General features: G+C 41.7%; 1 protein-coding gene and 1 long non-coding RNA gene across 5 annotated transcripts in view; one reads left to right on the top strand and one right to left on the bottom strand.

Annotated features, from left to right (window-relative positions):
* The window catches only part of LOC114628097 (multidrug resistance protein 1B), a 62,030-nt gene extending 51,125 nt beyond the window's left edge, over nucleotides 1-10,905 (bottom strand). For 2 of the 4 annotated variants that reach the window (XM_028776049.1, XM_028776054.1), the window contains exons 1-5: nucleotides 10,760-10,889; nucleotides 10,234-10,304; nucleotides 5,793-5,841; nucleotides 5,070-5,232; nucleotides 430-487 (exon numbers count right to left, since the gene is read on the bottom strand). In XM_028776049.1, coding sequence (XP_028631882.1) covers nucleotides 430-487; nucleotides 5,070-5,232; nucleotides 5,793-5,841; nucleotides 10,234-10,298 — 335 coding nt within the window. In that variant the 5' untranslated portion in view covers nucleotides 10,299-10,304; nucleotides 10,760-10,889. Of the gene's footprint in view, nucleotides 1-429; nucleotides 488-5,069; nucleotides 5,233-5,792; nucleotides 5,842-10,233; nucleotides 10,305-10,759 lie in introns of all 4 variants that reach the window. The other 2 variants (XM_028776051.1, XM_028776052.1) reach the window with 2 other exon arrangements.
* On the top strand, nucleotides 10,617-18,184 carry LOC114628102. The gene is made up of 2 exons (XR_003712447.1): nucleotides 10,617-11,096; nucleotides 17,811-18,184. It is a non-coding gene; the product is annotated as an uncharacterized LOC114628102 (long non-coding RNA).
* The last annotated feature ends 320 nt before the right edge of the window (nucleotides 18,185-18,504 follow it).

The following is an 18,504-nucleotide window of genomic DNA, read 5'->3' as shown; positions in this document are numbered from 1 at the left end:
AAGTGGCTATGCTTCCTTTAAACATGTCAAACCATCCAAAGAATAAGATAGAATCATATTGTCTGATTATTGTTATAGATCTTTGCATATTTATTAAAAGATATTGAACAGTAAACTTCAAAAAGTCTAAAGCATTAAAATATTTCCCTAAGGTAAGTCAAGACCCAAATTAAACACTTATTTATTCTAGGATATTTTATTTTATTATTTAGAATTAGAAGTTGAGTTTAAAATTTTTCTGCTGGCCAGTCTTACTATCATTATTACTAGGGAAACTGTGCAAGAAGCAAACTAATAATCACAAAACTGTTGACAGTGAGTGAGTCTTAATTCAGCTTCAAATCATATTGTAAGAGTGAGAATTTGTATAGATCATTATAACCAGATTCATGCAAGACAGATTAATGAAAGAATAAAGTGCAGAATTACGTGGCCATGTCTTCCTCCAGGTTGCTATTGCTGACGATCTGTGTACTGTTGATTTCACCTAGACAACCAGAAAACAGAGCTGGCCCATTTATGCTTCTTTGATCTCCAGTGACAATAAACATGGAAAAATAAACCAAACTCGTTTCCCTTGAAAATTTACGCAAAAGCAGGATTCAAGTGATTCAGTTAAATTCAATTCAGTTCCAATTCAAGCTTTACTGACATCCATTCAAACACTTTCCTGCTGGCCCTGCACACCTACACACAGCCTACATTCAGTGGTACTTACTTTCAAGAAGAAACTCACAGTGACAAATAAACACCAACGTGCGCACATATTTAAACCCTAGCTCCTCATTTCTTTACTCTTATTGTTACTTCAAAATTATCAAGAAGAATAAAGCATAATGCAATATTAGGAAGTGCTAACAGTCTGAACCAAACACATGAGAAGCCCCCCACACCTTAACTATCCACAGAAACCTAAACAACTACCAGTGAACATTTTTGTGTATATATTTTCAAATTTTCTTTTATGGATGTATCTATATGTAAAACATTAAAAAATGAATCTTGGTCTACATTCATTAACAATTTTTCTTGCCAGTGTATGCTTGTATCAATTTTAAATTTCCATTCATTATAGTTATTTCCAATATCATACTGTTACAAACAATTCTACAAACTGGGAACATTGCTCACTGAGAATCTACTTACCTAGCAAACACTAGGCCCTAGGTTTGATACAGGACTACATAAACAGACAAATATTACTGCATAAGGCTATGTGTACATATATATAGTAAGCACATGGTAAATATTGTTAAGGAAAAATTCTCATAATCCGGATTGTTGAGTCAAGGAAAGGCATACTTCAAATCTTACAGTCACCGCAACATGTTAGATTATAGTATGTGTGGAACTCAATGAGAAGGGAGGGAAAGGAAGAAAACAGGTGATTTATGAGATAAGTAATATGGATATGTGTGAAGATGAGTGAGCTTCTGATCCCCTTGACCTTGGTCCATACCCTATGCTGGATTTAAGGCCCCTTCAACTCATATATCATCCAGTCTCTAGTCCTGTCTTATTATGACAATTTACTGTCATTTCTTTAATTTCCTGGATGTCTCTTAGACTTTTGTGTGTTCTGCCAATATCAGTACAACACATTTAAAACCACAGCAGTCCTTATCTAGGTCTATCTGAAGATAGCACTAGGTTCACATGGAGATATGAATTCAGAGACTGCAGTTGGTTAAGCTTTGTACACACACACATACACACACACACTCACTCAAATACACACATTCTCTCTCTCTCTCTGTCACACACACACACACACACACACACACAAATAGTGTGTCAGAGCTAGAGAATTCCCTGTCTCAGGCATCAGAATCTGGTGGAAAGGCTGTTTTAATACTCAGCTAAAGAGAGATGGGAGTAGAATGTCTGGAAATCAGACCTCACAGTGAAATAGTAAGACCAAGTCCATGCTGAGACCAAGCAGGGCATCAGAAGAGCTACCATGAGGACAGCAGGAGCAGCAATAAAGGATGGACCCACTGAAGTCTTTTCACAGCTGTCTGGTTAGAGCCCTGTATTGTGTAATGCCCTCTAGAATCTGGGCCTCCTTGAACAATTGATAAACAAAAAAGCTCTGTAGTCTAGGACACAGCAATCACAAAATAGTATAGTTTTAACTCAGGATAAGCAGAAACACAAAGACATGGACCCCAGGAACCAAGAATAAAGCAGCAAAGGTTCCAATGTGCTACAAATTAGTTCGGATATTTATATGCATATTTCTTGGATAAGGATTCATAGTACTTAGACTTAATAATTCAAATATCAGGCTAGAGATATGGCTCGGTGGTTATGAGCACTGACTGCTCTTCCAGAGGTCCTGAGTTCAATTCCCAGCAAATAGTGGCTCAGAACCATCTATAATGGAATCTGATGTCCTCTTGTGTCATATAGGGACATATGCAAATACAGAATTCATAGATGTAAATAGACAAACCTTTAAAAAAAAGTTCAATTATCAGGCTAGGAATATTGCTTAGTGGGACGTCATAAATTCAGTTCTCAGTACCTCAAAAAACAAGTTCAAATGATGCACAAGGCCATGGGTTTGGTCTCTAATATCAAATGTAAAAAGTCCAGGGATGAGGACATGGCCCAGCAGTCAGGAGTACTAACTATTCTTGCAGTGGACCCAATGTCAATTCTCAGAACCCACACTGTGTGGCCCACTGCCTCCTGCAACTATATACCTCCAGGGGATCCAATGGCTTCTGGCCTCAGTAGGCAACCTGAATAAATGTCCACCTGAGTGGTACACAAACACACACACACACATACACACACACACACACACAATCTAAAAAAGAAAAGCAAAAGGTCCGTGTAATCTAAGTATATCACTGAATTATCAAGAGTATTTTCATATAGACATTGCCAACATTCTTTATTTTATTCTTTACTTTTTGAGATTATAGTGTAATTATATCATTTCCTGTTGAGGATTTGGCCTAATGCTTGTATCATGTTAATTGGGTCACCAAAAATGCACGAGGGTCCCTGCCCCCAATTTGGTTTGATTGGTAAATAAAGTTGCCAGTGGTCAATGGCTGGGCAGGGAGACAGAGGCAAGACTTCAGGATTACTAGGCAAGGGAACCAAGGGAGGAAGAAGAAGAGAGAACCTCCATGCTGGGAGAGGAGTAAAGACCAGGCCTGAGAAGTGGAGGACAGAGAGACAGCCAGCATGTAAGAGTAGGGAAGAGTGGCCCCAGCCCCTCCCACCCCCCATCCCAACTGGGTCTAGGACAACAAAGGTGGAATATAGATTTTAGTAAGTAATAATTCAGGAATATGGGAAGGCAGGTGTTAGCCACATGGAGGTTTGGGAGTGGCCCAGCCATTGAACTACTTAAGACATATTAAAATATAAGGCTGCATGTGTGTATGTTTCATTTGAGAACCCAGAACACTAGGGCAAGCAGTTAGGAACGCATGCCTCCACCACTGGGTTGATTGAAGAAGAGAGTCATCGGTTTCCACTACAATTTCCTTTCCCTTTTCTCCCTCCAAACCCTCCCATAGACTGCTTGCTCTCTTTAAAATCATGGTCTGCCTTTTCAGTAATTGTTGTCTCTCTCTCACACACACACATGCACGCACACACACCTACCTAAGTATATAACTGGAACCTGCCAACGTGTTCACTGAGTACAAACTGAGTTGTAAGTCCTCCAGTACTTTATGATAACTCATCTCTCCATGACCAACAGTGACCTGAAAACTGAACTCAGAAACCTGTCTCTCCCAAGCCAAGGACGTTTGTGTTAAAGACAAAGTAATTCAGCAGCTCACTCATTTCTCCACTCTTCCGAGGTTTTGCATCTTTCTGTTTTAATCTGTTTCTTCCTTTGAATCATAACAACAAAAACAAACCTAAATTTTAACAGTCCCCTATTTATCCAAAGTTAGACTTTCTGTGGTTTCAGTTTCCTGTAATGACTCGTGAAACTGCATCATGTGACATCATCAAAAGGAGGATCAGGAGGGCACAGTAAGATGGTAGAGAGAGAAAATAGGGACAAACACTGAAATAACTTTTAACACAGTGCATCGCTATATTTGTTGTTTTATTAATTATTGTCATTAATCTCATCATGCCTAATTTATAAATTAAACTTTATCACTGGTATGCCTGTATAAGAAATACATTGCAAATATATGCAGGGTTCAGTATTCTCTATGATTTCAGGCATCCACAGGACAGTTTTTAAACATGTGCTTGGCAGACGGGAGGATTTACTTACCAGCACAAAACACGCGTAGCTTCCTACCTCCTCGTCCATCCATCTTCGGATTCTGACATGAATACACTATTACCACCTGCTACTGTAGCTGAGCTGTCTGAACTATTACCCTGAGTAAACATTTCCCCCCTGATCATTGCATGCTGTCCTTACAGAAGGTCTCTCTAAATGTCCTCACTCTTTCAAATATCACCTTCCACTGTCTTACTTCCGTAAGAACAAAAACATTACTTTCCCCTTATTGATAACTAACATCCTCACACACTCTCTCACTCCCTTACCCTGTCCCCTCTCCCTCTCTCTATAAACAACTGGCTTAGCCTTCTCTCCACTGCAGGATCTGCTTTCAGCTAAAACTGTCCAGATGTCTCTCCCTTCCTTTTTCTCAATGGAGAGTAACCACATCTGTCTAGTTTCTTAGGCTAAAAGTGTTAGTGACACCTTAAACTCCTTGCTTTCACTTAGAGCCATGGACATCATCCTAAACTCATACCCATAGCCATGGACTCTGGTAACCATTGCCATCCCGGTTAGATCCTGTACTTCCTCCTGAAGCTTTCAAAGACATTTCTGAGTTCATAGAGCCCCTCCTTTTTGACATATCTCTGCCAGCACTCCTGGATGCTCTAATGCCCATAAACATTATCTTCTCAAACTCAATACAAACATGAGCTAGAGCTCTGATCCCCTCCGCCTTTCACAGCACAAAACACAACACTGCACTCTGAGAAAAGGCCCTGCAAATGGTTCATTAAGCAAACGTTACTTGCAAAATTCCAATAGATTTGGTCCCGCAAATGATTCTTACTTTGATTAGTTATGCTTGGCAGAATGCTGTTTTCTGCATTTGTAAAACTATCTGTCATGTTTCCAAACACCAGCATCAAGAGGGGAAGTAAGGTTCCATGGATAATAGCAGCGAGAGTTCCAAAAACCATGCACAGCTTGTCAAGCCAATCTGCATAGCGAAACTAGAAGAGAGAAGAGCATGCGCACAGTGAGCACACAGAGCATGCGCACGGTGAGCACACAAAACCGTAAATGGCACCTCAAAATAGACTCCAAGTTCAAACACGTTTTACATCGCCACTGTTACTGTCTAACACCAGGCTGTGCTCTCCCTTTGCTGTGATCAAGCATGCTAGTATGCCATTGTAATCCCAGTACTTAGGAGGTACGAGGTAGAAGGCCAATCTGTTCTACATACACAGCAAGACCTTGTCTCAAATAGTAGCAAAAAGACAGAATCAAATACGGCAAGTTTCCTCTACTTAGCTGGCAATGACCGTCAAGAAGAAAAATACAGGTAAAAGATCACTGGAAACATAAATAATTTGGGAAAAAACTGAAAACTGAGGCGGGAGCTGCTGAGGCTCAGTACATGGCAAATTATGATTGGCATTCCTCTGAAAATAAACTAAATCCAATCCATTAACTTGGCATTCACACTTCCATACGTCCTAAGAAAGCCGTATGAAATATCTCCTTTTTGAGGGAAGAGTTTTAAATGATGAATACATCCCAAACTCACCATCCCAAATATGCCAACAGCAGGTTTCTTTTCTTTCTTCTCCTTTTTACTGAGAAACACAACAAAGGAATTATACAAAGCTTCAAAAATGCTATGAAAACTTTAAAGTTATAAAACTAATGACAACTAGGACAACTATGTCTACACAGTACTCACTAAAACAGTCTGATGTCATTTATGAAGCATAAATACTATTCGTATATTTTACACATTTAAACATATGATAATCACTGGGTATTCTATTTGTAACTCTTTTTACCTTTTGTGTATATGTATGTTCTCGTGAGTATGTGGGGAGGGGACAGGGCACAAACATGTAATGGTACACGTATGGAGGTCAGCGGAAACCTGGGGTATCATCTTTACCTCCTACCAGTAGAAACAAGGTCTCTTGTTAACCAGCACTGGCTTTACCAGGCTAGCTGTCCCATTAGCTTCTGGTGAACCTCCTATTTTAACTTCATAGTTCTCCAACAGAGTGTTACAAATGTGTGTTACCGGATCTGGTTTTCAAACAACTCACCCACAGAGCTTGCCCAGGTGTTGGGATTTGTGTAAGACTATTTGCTTGTGTGCTAGATATTTCTTAATTTTTATGATGAATACGTTTTCTACGAGTAAAACACTACACATTAAAAAAATAAAGTTTGCTGGGTTTTTTTTTACCTCCTTTGAATTATTTTTGGTCTAATTATGATATGATGGAATTATATTTTATAATTTCAGAACTGTGATGGCTAAGGCAGGAAGATTACAAGTCAGAGGAAAACTTGGGCTACATGGTGATACTCTATTAAAAGAAAAGAAAGAAAAAAGGAAAATCAATCATGCTCCAAATTAATCTTCCCAATTACCTTCTTGGTACGTCTAAGTGTAGTTTAATTACTACTTAGACTTCTCTGTGTCTGTCTGTCTATCTATCGATGTATCTTCATCATCATCATCATCGGCACTCTGGACAGTATTTGTAATCACTCTCTTTACTCCAGGGAAAGCAGTGATCAGATGTTGAACATAAGTCTCCTAACTTGAAAAGTAGTTAAATTACTCTAAGAGCAAATCCATTTCTGAGAGCACATCTGAGCTCCTAGGTGGACTATAATAAAAATCAATGCAAGCTTTAAAATCTGTGATTTTTTTAAAGGCCCTATAAATTGTCAAAAAGCTGTCCTTACATGAAAAAGGTAAACTCTTATTCAAAGTTGCAAATCAAATAACTCTACCTTATAACCCACATTTGTTACCACATGTAACTGCCTGTATGGGTAGGGAACTAATTGCACCAAACTGGTCACATGAAAGACTATTTTAGAAAGAAGACCATTACTTTGACACAGATTTTTAGGGTTAAAAGTATATTTTGTTCATGCAGTAAATTAAGTCAGAAGATATAAAGAAAAGAAATCCAGTTTGCAACATGGACCCTAACACACAGCCTCAGGATGGGTCCTGCGCTGGTAGTCTAAAGGAGGGCTCCAGCATCCCTGCAGCTAGGATGTAAAGGAAAGAGACAGCCATGGACCAGTTCAGCTCTGCTTTTTCCTTACTCTTTCTTTCTCTGACACTGACACTACTAGCTCCTTAGGAGAAATTGGGACATCCTAGGCATGAGCCAAAACACACATAATTCATTAAGAACTCTGAAGAGGGCATACTGTTTGACTCTGACAGATAAAACCCATACAGAAGAGTAGGTTTGTTTGTTTGTTTGTTTGTTTGTTTGTTTGTTTTTTTTGGTTTTTCGAGACAGGGTTTCTCTGTGTAGCCCTGGCTGTCCTGGAACTCACTCTGTAGACCAGGCTGGCCTCGAACTCAGAAATCCGCCTGTCTCTGCCTCCCAAGTGCTGGGATTAAAGGCGTGCGACACCACCGCCCAGCCAGAAGAGTAGTTTTAACTTATCCCAGGTCCTGCTACTGGGCACTAAGCTGAGGCAGGAGATGCAGGCTTCTGAGACTGTCTTAACATACACTTTCAGCTGGGATGGAGCTCTCTGGTACAACACTTGCCGAGCACTGAGCTAGAGACATAATTCAGTAGGAGGAAGAACACCTCTCTCACACACACAAGCTACTAGGTTCAGTCGCTAGTACTAAAAGGGGAAAGGTACTATCTGTAACATGTGTTTAGGAAAGTTCTATAACAACATGATTGACTATCAATTGTTTTTTTACAGCACTGTGTTCTGAACTGGCGGGTGCTCTGTGGTATCTACTAGGAGTGAGAACTGGTAGCAATGTGTATTCTCTCTCCCACACTAGAGCTTAAAAAGCACTTTAAGGCTCATCCAGACAACCATCCTAGAGTAGATTTAGAACCACAAAAATAACTAAATAACAAAATCAGTTCTGACGAGTGGTTTAATAAGAACCACTAACCAAAACATAAAAGGAAATTTGTCTACTTTGAAATCACAACAGAACCAATAATAAAATGAGGATATGTGTAGAACCAAACCATTTATTTTTTCACCTTGCTTTTTGTACACATATACTTAGGAGTGTTGGTGTACACCTTTTAATTCCAGCACTTAGGAAACAGAGGAGGGAGGAGGAATTACAAGTCCAGGCCAGCCTCGGCTACACAGTAAGTTTGTGGACAGCCTCCACCTTACTACACAACAAGATGCTATCTCAAAACCAAAACAAATCCTGTATACACACAGGTACACGTGTGTGTGTGTGTGTGTATGTACAGTTTGTTAAGCTACTATGCTAAGTAATTGTCTCCTAAAAACATTCCACAGGTTGGGCATATGTGTTTCAAGCTGAGGACAATAGAACATGAATATTAAATATAAAAATATAGACTTAGCGTGAAAGAGGGTGTCATCTTATTCATAATTTTTATTACATACAAAAATGCTATGTTTGGGATACTCAATGCTTTCTGAAGCTTGACTTACTTTTTAATGTCGACAGGGGGTAATTTAAAACTTCAAATGTGTCTCACAATTTATCTCTTTTAGATAACTCCAGTCTAGAAGTACCTGGCTGCACTCAGATGAAATTCCTGTCTCCCCAAATCCCACCAGGAGCCTAGTGACTTGACAGCCTGTGCCACCACCAGTGGTTCTATGTCTGGTCCCTCTGTGAAGGTGAAGATGCTCAGAGCAAACTCCCTCCCCAGGAAAGGACAGTTTCCTCTCTCTCACATGATAGACAGATAGCGTGCTTTCCGGTGTGATAGCTGCATTTTTCTGTAACGAAGCTTCTCTTATATGCTTTATCTTTTACTGTTTCCTTCCTCTCAGTGAGCAACTAACTGTACTGTTTCTAGCATCTCGAAATCATTTACAGCATTTACCTTCTTGGAAGCTCAAAGCCTTGTAGCTCACTCCTATGTCTGGTTGGTGGTTTTGATTTTTTTTTTTTTGTATTTTATTTATTGTGTTTGGATGCACCCACAAGGGTGGCAAGGCAAGTGACAGTGCAGGTCCAGGTCAACTAGAAGCTTGCAGTTGGTTTCTGATGCTACCACATGGGTTCTGGAAAACGGATTCAAAACCAGGCTTGCCAGGCTTGGAAGAAGGCATTTGGGACCATCTTGTCAGTCCTCCTGTATCTTCTAACCAGTCCATTAAACCCTGCTTTCTTGTTTGTCAGTACCAGATACTCCAGGCTCACTTTGCATTTTCTCTGTCCAAGATCTGGCTGAAATTAGCTGTTCTATACAGTGTCCCTTTCCTTAACAGAAAGCTCCGAGAGTGCTTTTCTGCACTATCCTTTTCAGTGGACTAAAAATGAATGACTGAAAAAAAAATCATGACTTCATATTGAAGTTTCTTATCCTAATTTCACATTATTAAACATGAAATTTACTTTTACCCTGTACTTTCCCTCTTTACACTGAAACCTTGTTTCTGAATAATATTAATGCATCTACTAATTCCTATTATCTTAGTTTATAATTTTCTATAAACAATGAACCTACTGAGGTAAGTTTTTAATTACTGGCCACACACAGTCCACTATGATAAAAATATATTGAAAATAACTATTTTCTCTTAGCAATCACATTTTCAGTTTTAATAATTTAAGTATAGATAAGCAACCTTAAACCATCCAACTGTATTATTCTGTTTCACCTGTCACTCCACAGTCTGTGCTAGTATACGTGTTTATCAGAAGATAATGGACTACAGCAAGAGCCCAAGCAGCATACGGCTCGGCTGCCTGAGCGATCAACAGTGCTCATAAAGCTGAAGTCATAAAACTAAAAGGATGTGAGCAATGGCCGGTCTAGAGACTGAACAGAAGCATCGATCTGTCACACACATCTGCAGGACTGCTCCAAGCAGAGGAGTTCCTTCCACAGGCTGGTTTGTGTTTCTGAAGGCTGAAATAACACCCACTAATCATTTAGTACAGTGCTGGAGGCTACAAACTAATTGGCCCGAATGTACAAGACTTGTAAAGTACGAAAGTGAAACAATCTGACTACCTCTTTTTGCCCATCTTTGAGAAGTTCTTGTCTGCGCTTCCATTAAGGTCCTCTTCAAACCCCATCACCACCTGAAAAGAAACCACAGTTTATTAGCTAAACACGTGGCGGCGGCGGGGACCAGAGGACCAGAGCCTAGGCAGAGCTCACTGTCCTGCGGAGCCCAGTGACGAGGAGGAGCCCCGCCCTGATGCTCCTGGGCCGGGCCTGGAGGTAACTCACCCCGGGGAATCCCGGGGAGCTGTGTCACCCGCGTGGACCGGATGCTCGACTCTGGATCGAGCCACCCCGCCCTGCTGGGTCCCCTCTGCCCTGCGAGCTCCTCCACCGGCCCGCGGCTGAGAGCTGGGCAGCGGGATCCAAGCGCGGGGCTGGTGCTGGAAAACACCAGCCTGGGGGCTGCTGCGGGATCTCCTGGAGCGACTTGGGGCTGTCGCCACTTCATCCCCACGGACTCAGGAGGACCCTGCCACCCGGACCAGGCTCGGGCATCCGGAGCATCTCACCCTTCTTGAGAAGTGCCTACCTCACGTGCCACCTCTGGGTTTCCTTCGCAAAGTCCCCCAAGATGTAGAATTTAGAAGAAGTAGCTCTGAGTTGAGCGGAACCTCTGAAGAAGGAAGCAGCGGCCTCAGCCTCTTACAGCTTCAAGAGCCACTGCGGGAAGGAGCCAGAGGGCTTCCCCAGGACAGGATTAAAATAGATGCCAGCGGCCGCCCCGCGGACCCCGCAGCCAATCAGCCTGGTGGTTGGAATTGGGCAAGGGCAGCTGGAGCGTTGCGAAACAGGAGATGCTTCCAGGCTTCTCTGAGTTTTTGAGAAGGGCGCTGGTTTCCTCAGACATGTCTTTACATGTTCTTCGGGTAAGTCTCCATATAGAAGTGTATATACCTGGATAGTGCACAGGTGGGTCTCTGGTGAGTCATACTTAAAAGGACACCTTCCCTGACATAGCTAACCTAATATAATTAATAAAGCAACCAGAAACCTCGCTTGTTCTGTAAAGTTCCCTTCTGACAGCATTGCTTTCTTTTTGTGTTTTTAAGGCTGGTAGAAATTTTTCTGTGAAAGTCTTTCTTCAGTATGTTTGACGTTTTCCTAAAGTATATCCATTCGGGTTTTTGGCTTGGAGGATAGTCCTATACAATTTCAGGGTAGAAATGATATTTTAAAGTACATAGTATTTTCAACTTTTAACTCTGGAATCAAGGTTTGTTTTTTCCCCAGGGCATATCAAGTTCTTAGATGTTCTGGAATTCTGACTGATGCAGGTATTTGCGTGCAACAGGTCCTTTTCTGTCTACTTATACGTGACTGTGACCTAACATGCTGGCAACCCACTGGCCGAAAAATGTCAACCTGAGACAGAATTCCTTGTCTCAATGACAGTGAAGCACTGACCACCTGGGTGGAGACTCCTGTTTCTTCTACCAAGATGTCTGTTTCCACAGATACCAAGAAGTAGCCATCTTTGTTTTTATTTAACTCGTTGTCTATGGGGTGAGCTGGGGTCTCCTTCCTGAACAAGATGGAGGTTTCACTTGGTTTGTTAACTAGCTGCATTGAAGGTTAGAATACATCATGAAAGAAAATCTGTGCCTTACCTGCTCCCCAGGGGCTTCAGGGTGAGGATGGAGCAGTTTGTCATCCTCGGGCCCAGACTATCTTTCCTCTGGCTGTTTAGTGAGGTTATCTCATGCCCAACTACAAGCCCACTTACTCACGTTCTCCCTGCAGGGTTCTCCCTGCAGGCTTCGCCATTTAAGCTCTTCAGCTTCCTTCGAACCTCAGCATGCGTGGGGCTTGCAGTTTCCCCTTACAATCTGCAGGGAGAGCTCCTTCCTGCAGAACTGTTACATATAGCACTTAAAGATGTTGTTACTTGTGTCACCAACAGTAGTGACAGGGGTAAGGCTCCAAGGCTTCCTCCCAAGTGGCTTGAAAAGTTCCCTTTCAATTTGGGCAAAACTGAAATATGTTGCTTCAGCAAAGAAAGGAATTTCTCATACACCCACTCAGGTATATGGATTTTGAAGGCATAGAGTAGAGAAATTTCCTGTTTAAAAACAAAGTTATAAGGTAGGTTTATGGGATAATGTTTAGAATTAGGAATGACAGGAAGTGCAGCTTCCTCACCTAATACAGCAATGGCAACAGCACAGTCACCTGTCATCCCAGTTCCTGGTGTTCTTGTCAGTGTACTAGCAGGGAGAGAACTCACAACTGTCCCAAAAGCATCACTTCAGCTTGGTCCCTGCTGTGCATTCATCTATCTGGGACTGGCAGCCACCTGTCCATCCACACATTCACTGGGACCTGGACCTGCCCTTTGCCACTCCACCTTGTTGCTATTCACATTTTGACATTGTGGAAGGACACAGATATGTCCCTCTCTAGTTCTGACATAGCATGCTCACCATTTATTTCCAGCATTTAATATTTTTTATTGCTCGGTGTTTTCTTTTTTTTTTTTTAAGATTTATTTTATGTGCATATGCTATATCTACATGATGCCAGAAGAGGGCATCAGACCTCATTACAGATGATTGTGAGCCACCATGTGGTTGCTGGAAATTGAACTCAGGACCTCTGGAAGAGCAGCCAGTGCTCTTAATTACTCAGCCATCTCTCCAGCCCAACCAGAAGTGAATTCAATCTTCTCACAGGACAATATTGATTCACATCAGATTTTCACCCACTTTATGAGCACAGGGTGGGTAACTGTACCACGTATTCTGTATCCCCTGAGTGACATATATGCCTCTTCATCTGCTGCCTTTCCAAGATGCCCAACCCATGGCCCTCACGGCCAAGGACAGCTATGAATGAAGCCCAACACAAAGTTGTAAATGGTTCACTGCTTACAGTCTTTACTCTGTGTGGTGTAGCTGGTGCAAGTGTACAAACCACAGTCATTTTTCATCAGCCTATTCTTGCCTCTTCATTCATTACTACACCGTTAGTATATGCAGTCTTTTTATACGGGCGCTGTTATAGCCCTGTGAGTAATCCTAAATGCTCCTGAAAAGGATGCATGTGTGCTGGATAGTTTTATGTCAGCTTGACACATGCTAGAGTCATAGAGTGGGAAGGGCCTTAACTAACTAAGGCATTGCAGGCAGATCAAGCCATGGTTCCTCCATGGCCTCTGCATCAGCTCCTGCCTCCAGGTTTCTCCCCCCTTTGAGTCCCTGTCCTGACTTCTTCCGGTGGTAAACAGTGACATGGAAGCGTAAGCCAAATGAACTCTTTCCATCTCAAGTTGCTTTTGGTCATGTTGTTTCATCACAGTGATAGTAACCCTAAGATATCTACCATATATATATTACTATACCACGCAGACACATACACACACACATATTATATATTATTATACTACTATATACTATATTATACTACTATATACTATATATATATAATATATATACATATAATATATATAATACACACATATGTAATGTTTCTTTGCTACACTGCCATTAAAATACAGATATACAGTATGGCTTAAGACAACGGGAAGGCTTAGTTCCTGTTACTTTTGCACTTCTAAGAGTCGTAGACTCTTGTCTTACGGTCTTGCCCATTTCTTGAACAGTGGCTTCTCTTTGAGCTTCATTAGTTTTCAGTGAAACCCAATCATCCCTGTTGTAATTTATCCTTCAAATGGCTAGCTCTGCTTCATGAAGAGTTTTTCCCCACAATCTGTGCCTTCCTGCCATTCACCTTTATGAAGTTGTTTCCCCAACTTGTCAGTAGTCTTCCAGTACTAAAGACTGTCCCTACTATGCCCCATCCTATTCAAACTTACGGGAATAATAATACCTAACACTTATTAAACATCAGCCATGTATGAGGAACTGTCCCAAGCAATTCCGAGCATCAACACCACTCATCTTCATCCTCCTCTTTGAACATCCAAGCACACTCCCATCCCAGGCCAGTGACTCTTCTTCCATTCAGTCAGCTGCACAGTATCATTCCTCCATTTTCTTTCCAGGCCCTCACTCAAATCCCCTGCTTCTTTCTTCGAAGCATCTGCAGTGTTTTGCATACAGGATGCGCTCACAAATGTCAATCAGGTAAATGCATGAAAGCAAGAAGTAGGTTGACTCAGCCAAGCACAGCCTAGAGATGGAGTCACATACAGGCTTCTGCTGTAAGAAAACATTGTCCTCCTTTTGTATATTTCTTTAATTTTTTGAAATATTTCAAGTTATGCTTTTCGGGTTATCCATCAGCTACTTTTGCATAGCCGTGGCCAAAATACTTGAGAGAATGAGTTAAAAGGTGGAATCCTTCAGTTTGGGCTCATGGTTGCCGCAATGTTAGTCTATAATGGTGGAAAGGGAGTAACAGAGCAGAGACATTCATAGCTTGGGGGGGGTCAACAGCAGAGAGAAGGTTATATAGGAAGAAGCCAGGATGAGAGATAGCCCCCCCCAAGAACATGTACCCCATTATCTACATCCTCCACCAGGTCCCACCTCCTACTTTCCACTACCTCCCAAAAATGACACCAAAAATCAGCAACCATTAGTTAGAGGTCTTACAAACCGATCCTGTCTAAAGAAACCTCCACTGACACACCCAGAAGTGTGCTTCAGTAATCTCCTAGTTCTTTCAAAGTCCAAGTCAAGGGTTAAGATAAAACATCACAGGGGGTTGCTTTATAGATATGGGCTGCCGTTTACTCTGTGCCCTTCAAACGTTTACCGAGTCCACGCTATATGCTGAACATTGTACTGAATCGCAGTGGCTCTTGTGTCTGTAGGGAAATTGCAGGACTCTCCATGAAACCAGATACTTAATATCACTGTTGCTAGGTGTTGGGAGCCGACTCTTAGCCGAAAGTGGCTATCATCTTTACAGCCATCTTGAGCCATATATCCTGACAAGAGACTTGTTTCAACAGCCTGCAATAGCTGAGCACACTCTGATAAACATCTTGTTACACTGTTTAGTGCCCCCAGCTGCAAGGTGCTCCTGGTATCCATGGCTACAAGGCACGTGACGTAGTGGCTTCAGTTGAGATTGTCCACGAGGGCAAGTCACATGGTAAAGGGTATAAATACCCGGATTTCCTTTCTATTGAGGAGGTAGAAAGTAGGAGGTAGTAAGTAGTAGGAGGTAGTAGGAAGTAGAGGAAGGAGTGAGAAAGTGAGAGGTGTCAGGAGACTGAAGGAGTGAGGAGAATATATATAGAAGAGAGAATAAAGAAGAGACTTGAAGAGACTCCACCGGACTCTGTTTTGTATCTATCTTTTGCGTCTCTCGCCCCTTTTTCCCCCTTCTTCTGTCCCCACTCTCTCTCTTGCTAGACCCTGACCTGGACTGGAGCAGCAGAACCGGCCGGCCTTTACAAAGTAACAGAACCCGACGGCCGTTACAAAAGAAACGGCCGTTACAGCTAGGATTGTGTCTCTTGTTCATTATCTAATTTTATTGCATAGAACTTTGCATAGTTTCCAGTGGTAGAACTTCTATAAATACTGTCGTGAAGCTGTTTATCTTGTTTTCCATGAGTCTGCTTGAGATCCAAAATAAAGTAGACTTCTGCTGGAATACACGGTCCTACCTCACCTTAAGTAACACTGTACATGAACATCCACCAAATAACTCAGTCTTAAAGTTTGTCCATCTTGATGATAAACTCTCAACAACTAAGTGTTAGTATTCTGTCTAAACTCCACCTCCACAGTTATCTGACAACACCCAGGTATGCTCCTCCCCACAGTTACCTGGCAACAGCCAGGTAGGCATGCCCACAATAAAAGGGGCTGCTTGCCTCCTCTTCTCTCTCTTATTCTCTTACTCTCTTGCCTCTAGCTTCTCTCTGTCTCCTTGCCCTTGACCCCTTCCCTTCCCCCTCTCTCCACGTGGTCATGGCTGATCTCCACTTCTCTCCTCTCTCTCTCCTCTTTCTCCACCATCTTCTCCCGTTTCTCTCCCACCTTTGCCCTCTGCTCTGAATAAACCCCTCCCCTTTGGAACTGTCTGGTCTGCTGTTATCTGTTCTAAGCTGCGTTCTGAAGTCTAACACTAAGCGTCTCTAGTGCATTAAACATATCAGAGTAAGATACCAATATTTTAGCTATTCTTTTAACTCTTCTTAACTCTTTTTTTTTCAGAAATGTTTTGTTTTTATTGAAATAAAAACCAACTGTTAATTAAGGTTTGAACAGAATTATCACCCCACAGATACAATGGTAGGTAAAGGCAGGTCAGAGAACTGGTGATTTGGGATAGGCAAAATATCATATTAAATGATGCATGTGTCATCTGGTGTCTTACTTATCACTATGGGAATGCACATTTTAATTAAGACATCATTGGAGATATAAGAATCTAAATGCTATACATTGGATCATACAGGTGCAAGACGTTTGCTAACAGAAACACTATCTTTTAATTAATTAATTAATTAGTTTTTTGTCTTTTTGAGACACGGTTTCTCTGTGTAGCCCTGGCTGTCCTGGAACTCACTCTGTAGACAAGGCTGGCCTCGAACTCAGAAATCTTCCTGCCTCTGCTTTGCAAGTGCTGAGATTAAAGGTATGCGCCACCACTGCCCGGCCAGAAACACTATCTTAACATAATAAACAAATGCAGCTTTTTAGACTTAGTCTAACTCTGTAGCCCAGTTTGAAATTGAACATCTTCCTGCTTTTAGCCTCCTGAGTAGCTGAGACAATTTGTATATGGACACCACACCTGCCACAAAGCCATCTTACCTCTAATTCTTTGCTTTTAATTCCTGTAAATGTATTGATAAAACATTCATCATCATCATCATCTTTTTTTTTCAAGACGGGGTCTCAGTGTGTAGCTCTGGCTGTCCTGGAAGTCACTGTGTAGATCAGACTGGGCTCAAACTTACAGAGATCTGCCTGCCTCTGACTCCGAAGTAAGATTAAAGGTGTGTGCCACCAAGCCTGGCTATTTATATTTCTTTAGTATAGAAATTTCTATCATTGTTAGGATATCTATTACGTAGTTTGATTTATAAATCTACTGTGAAGAATCCACAGGACATAATCATATCTTATAGTTGCATAGTGAGATAATACTCCTAACTTAACTCCTCTTGAGTTTTATTTATCTAGTGTGTGTATATGTGTTCATGAGCACATATATCTATGAACGCACCCATATGCACATATATGTGTGAATGCAGTCTCCCACTGACCTGCAGATCACCAATCTGGCTGGAATGGCTGGCCATTGAACTCTGGAGATCTTTCTGTTTCTACCTTCTCTGTGATGGGCATATAGACATGTGCAGCATGCAAGCTCTTTAAAAGTATGTGCAGAGGGAATCTGAACTCGGGTCTTGATGCTTGTGCCGCAAGAGAAACACAAATGTGTCCTTTGTGTATGTGATAGGGAATGCTAGGTAGAAAGGGAAGAGATGAAGACACGGATATCAGCATGTTAGCATCCTGAGACCAGTGCTATGACCTGAGATAGTAATACCCAAATCAGACAAACCTAAAAAGGAGTCAGGCTGCAAATGCCATAGTGAAAAATCACCACACTACTTATAACTCATTTTCATGTGATGGCCTTCCATCCACCAGGAATGAACCTGCAGTAGCCTTTCAGCCAGAAGTGAGGATGCACAACATGCTTGAACCTAATTACAAGTTAAAGATGAACCAAGGACAAGAACTTTAACCTGGCCACACAGCTGAAGGCTAGACTCCTGATAGCAAACACCAGTAAATCTTCATTCTTGGCCCAAAGCAAACAAAAGATAAACAGACAACCGTAGATCATCTGAATTCCTTCCTGTCTTAGAGACTACTGAATTCTTCACCAACAAGACAGCTCTTAGGTGACTGAAGGCTAAACCAACATGTGGTCCTTTGTTTGCCAGAAAGTCATGACATGCTGTCACACCCAAGGCCCATATTGCCCTGAGAAGAGAGAAATAAAACATGCAAGGAATGAAGTCCCCAGGCATCAGATTTTGTCTCTTTTTTCCCCTGGTTTGTCTACCTTGTTTCCCAAGTAGTATCTTTCTGTTTGAACTCTGTTGAAAGGAATAACTCTCTTCTCCCTCTCTCCATCTCCCTGGTCCCAAAAGCTGCCAAAGTCTCAAGATTGCCTGTCCCATTGTTCCTCTAATTCCAAACATTCTGTGTCAAGTTTTAAGTTCCTTTGTCAAGGAGACCAAGAATCTACAATGAGGAATCTTTGCCTCCCAGAGACAATAATGTTAGGTCTCAAACCCAGAACAAACAGCTGAGGTGCCTATTTAACATATCAAAG

This window comes from Grammomys surdaster, unplaced genomic scaffold (genome assembly GCF_004785775.1).
Source record: "Grammomys surdaster isolate TR1022 unplaced genomic scaffold, NIH_TR_1.0 264, whole genome shotgun sequence".
NCBI lineage: Eukaryota > Metazoa > Chordata > Mammalia > Rodentia > Muridae > Grammomys > Grammomys surdaster.
The sequence above is the reverse complement of the archived record's forward strand: the minus strand, read 5'-3'. Positions and strand labels throughout refer to the sequence as shown.